This window comes from Corvus brachyrhynchos, unplaced genomic scaffold (assembly GCF_000691975.1).
Source record: "Corvus brachyrhynchos isolate BGI_N302 unplaced genomic scaffold, ASM69197v1 scaffold530, whole genome shotgun sequence".
Taxonomy (NCBI): domain Eukaryota; kingdom Metazoa; phylum Chordata; class Aves; order Passeriformes; family Corvidae; genus Corvus; species Corvus brachyrhynchos.
Window position 1 is genome coordinate 7362 of NW_008235754.1, and position 4076 is coordinate 11437.

The 4076-nt window shown below is 54.2% G+C and overlaps 1 protein-coding gene across 1 annotated transcript in view; it reads left to right on the forward strand.

Annotated features, from left to right (window-relative positions):
* LOC103625288 (zinc finger protein 239) overlaps positions 1–3010 on the forward strand; it is a 3341-nt gene extending 331 nt beyond the window's left edge. The window contains exons 2-3 of the mRNA XM_017726447.1: positions 813–891; positions 1488–3010. Coding sequence (XP_017581936.1) covers positions 870–891; positions 1488–2410 — 945 coding nt within the window. The 5' untranslated portion in view covers positions 813–869 and the 3' untranslated portion in view covers positions 2411–3010. The remainder of the gene's footprint in view (positions 1–812; positions 892–1487) is intronic.
* Positions 3011–4076: the final 1066 nt, after the last annotated feature.

Genomic DNA, 4076 nt, shown 5'->3' on the forward strand with positions numbered 1-4076 from the left:
GGGGGGAGCCCCAGAGAGGGGAGACCGGAGAGGGGCGATACCGGAGCTGGGGGACCCCCAGCAGCCTGGAGGGGGTCGAGCACGGAGACGGAGAAGCCTGGAGAAGGGGTACGCTCGGGAGCCAGAAGCGGAGTACCCAGAGAGGGGGCACCGCCGGCAGCCAGGGGAAGGGGGTAGGTTGGAGAGGGCTCCCCCAAGGAACACCAAAGTGGGAAACCCAGAGTGCGGGGAGCTCTGGAACCCCCAGCATCTTGAAGCAGAGAGTCAGGGGAGAAAACACTCCCAGGACTCCCAAAACCCCCGGTATCCCTAAGCAGGGGGACCACGGAGAGGCAGGGGGGACCCACTGGACCCTCAGCAGCCCAGAGAAGAGCGACCACCAGAACTCCCAAATCGGGGAGACCTCTGAGATTCTCAGGACGCTTGGCATCCCAGAGTGGGGATCTCCAATAAACGGAGGACCCCCAGCAGCCTGGGATAAGGGGGACCACTGAAACACCGAAGTGGAGAGACCAGAGAGGGGGAACTCCTGGGAGATTTTTCTTTCGAAGAATCTTGATCTTTTGAAGTTTTTGGAGGGTGAATCTTGGTATTTTGGTTGTTTTTTGAGCTATATCTTGGTGGTTTGTAGTTTTTGGAGCTGAACTTCCTATTTTAGAGGGTTTTTTGGCTGAATATTGGGGTTTTGGGGGCTGTGTCTTAGTGTTTTGGAGGCTTTTATAGAGGATGCCCAGTGACTTCTAGAGATGGACTTGGGCAGGAGGAATCTCCAATCCAGCACACTCACATCTTGTTTTTTCCCTCCAAACCAGGATTTCTCATTCCCAAACCTTTGCCAAAGGGAGGAGGAGGCTGTGAGGAAGAGGAAGATGCCCCAGGAGCCCCAGGCAGGTGAGGAGGAAGTCAGTGCCCCTTTCCCCCTCTCTCCTGCTCCATCTCCCAGCCCAGCATCGCCCCCGGCTGCAGGACAACCCCGCTGCCGACGCCGCCGCCCTCGCCTCCGCCGGGTGTGGGTGGGGTGGGGGGGGGGGGTGTCGTCCTCCTTCCTCTGTCACAGAGGCAAATCTCCGTCATCTCCTTCTTTCTTCCTTCTCCCTTCTTCGTGTTTCTCCCTCCCCTTTCTTCTGCTTTTTCCTTCCTCTCCTTGTTCCTTCTCCTGGTTCCTTCTCTTTCCTGTCTCTCCTTCCTCCTTTTTCTTCATCCTCCTTCCTCTGACTTCCTTTTCCTCATTTCTTCCTCTCATTTCTCCTTCCCCTTCTTCCTTCTCTTTGTTCTCTCTTTTCCTTCGTCCTCCTTTTTCATTCCTCCCCTTCTTCCTTCTTCTGCCTTCCTCACTTCTTTCCTCTACCTCTTCCTGCTCCTTCTTCCTTCCTTTGTCTCCTCTATCCCTCCTCTCCTTGTTCCTTTGACTCGCTCATTCCTTCTTCTTCCTCTCTTTCTTCCTTCCTCTCTTTTTCCCTTCCCCTCCTTCTTCCCTCCTCCCCCAGGGGATGAGCTGCACACAGGGACCAAAGAGGACAAATCCCCACGGCAGAACCTGGTGGAAGAGGCCAGCAGGAGCAGCTCCACGGCGCAGGAATCCAACGGGGAGGAAAAGCCCTGGAGGTCCCCCATGAGGAGGGGCTGCAAACGCAGCCCAGGGAGCTCTGAGGAGGAAAGACTCACCCTGTGCTGGGAAGGTGGCCGGAGATCCAGCCAGAGCTCGGACCTGGTGGTCCATGAGCAACTTCATGACAGGGAGAAGCCCCACAAGTGCTTGGAGTGTGGGAAGAGCTTCAGCTGGAGATCTCACCTGATCCGCCACCAGATGATCCACACTGGGGAACGGCCCTACGAGTGCGGGGAATGTGGGAAGAGCTTCAGCCAGAGCTCTGACCTAGTGGTCCACCAGCGCCTTCACACAGGGGAACGCCCGTACATGTGCTTGGAATGTGGGAAGAGCTTCAGCAAGAGGTCCAGCCTCATATACCACCAGCGCTTCCACACTGGAGAACGGCCGTACATTTGCTTGGAATGTGGGAAGAGCTTTAGCCAGAGCTCCCACCTCATCAGCCACCGCCGGCTGCACACAGGGGAACGACCGTACAACTGCTTGGAATGTGGGAAGAGCTTCAACCGCAGCTTCAGCCTTGTCATCCACCAGCGTGTCCACACTGGGGAGAGGCCCTATGAGTGTCACGAGTGTGGGAAGAGGTTTCGGACCAGCACCGATCTCCTCATGCATCAGCGGATGCACACGGAGGAGAGGCCCTTCCGCTGCACTGATTGTGGGAAGAGCTTCATCCGTAGCTCTGACCTAGTCAAGCACTGGCGCGTCCACACTGGGGAGAGGCCCTACAGGTGCTTGAAGTGTGGGAAGAGCTTCACCCAGAGTTCTGCCTTGACCTCACACCAACGGACCCACTGGTAAGAGAAGCTCTACAAGTGCCCCAGCTGCAGGAAGAGCATTGGAGGATCCATGCTGAGCAGAGGCCTAGTGACCCATGTTCCTGGTGATCCACACTGGAAGACACCTGGCTTGTGGTCTCCACATCCTCCTGGTTCCCCATAGGCACCTGGATGAACACAGGGGCAGGAGCATCCACTGGAACACAGACTGACGTTGGAAATTTATTGGGAAGAGTGGATTTGTTGACTTGGAAGATCCCAAAAAATCTCACCTGCTCCATCCAATCATTTCTTCCTGTGGCGTCAAGCAACACTGGATGATTTTTAGGGTCTTTTCCAACCTAAGTAATTCCATGATTCTAATTCTCTCTGGACCATGGGTGTCTTGCACAGCAAAATGGTGATGGACTGGAGCAAAATTTTGAAGACAGTGGGGTGGAGACCCCTCTAAAAAAGGCTCTTTCACCCACCCAACCCAACCCCATGAATACTCACATGATGCTGACATGTAAATCTTTTTTTTTTGGTCTTGATTTTCTTTTGATTCCTGTTTATCCCTTAAAAACACCTAAGGTTGGGGTAAAAATAAAGAAATTGAATAAAGACCTCTAAACTCCCACTATTTTACTGGGATTTTGGGATTCAGGGCAATATTTGGGAAAATGTGGGAGAGTTTCCTCCATTGCTTTGCATCCCAAATCCCAGAGGGATCAATCTGTTACATCAAAATGACTCAATCCCACTGAAAATGGCTCAATCCCAACCTAAAATATAGCTCAATCCCACCCCAAAAGGGCATGATCCCACCTCAAAATGGCTGCATTCCACCCTAAAAATTATGCGATCCCACAGCACCCCCAAAACCTCCAGGAGGGGTGGGATGAAGTTTGGGATGGGGTGGGATGTGGATTTGGAGCGGTGGGATGGAAGAGAGGAATGGGATTTGGGAGGGGTGGGATGGAGGAAATAAAGTTTGGAATGGGGACCTTCATATCCAGGAGGGGTGGGATTAGGATTGGGAGTGGTGGGATGCAGGTTAGGGGCTGGAATGAAGTTTGGGAGGGGTGGGAAGGGAGCTGGAATAAGATAGTGAAAGACTGGGGATGTTAAGGATGGCGGGGGGGGGGCGGAGGGGGGCAGGTCCCTGTGGGTGTTCAACGGTATCCCCCAAATCTGTGGAGGTTTTGGGGTATCTGCTATTCCGGAAGGGATTTTGGGATAGTCCCCATTCCTGAGGGGATTTTTGGGCACCCCCCCATCCTGAGCGAGTTTTTGGGATACCCAGAGTCTTGAGTGGGGGGTAGTGGGAGAGTGGGGAGACATGTGGCTCTGGCACTTGGGAAGGGGGCTTCATCGGGAGCGATACAGGGAGCCCATTTTGGGGAGGACCCTGCTGCTTTCTGCTAGTTTTGGGGTATTATAAATGGCTTTTGGGAATATACTGCTCGTTTTCGGGGGCTGTGGTGATGCCTCCTCGTGGGAGGATGAGGTGACCCCATTTTGGGGAGGATCCTGCTGCCTTCCGCCAATTTTCAGGGTTATAAATAGCTTGTGGAGGCCCCCTGCCCTCATTTTTGGGGGTTGGGGTGACTCCATGGTTCCTCCGATGGCTGAGGGGTTATAACCGGCTTGTGGGGGTCCCCCGATTGCGGGACATCCCAGCTGCATGCAGGTTGTGTCCCCTTCCT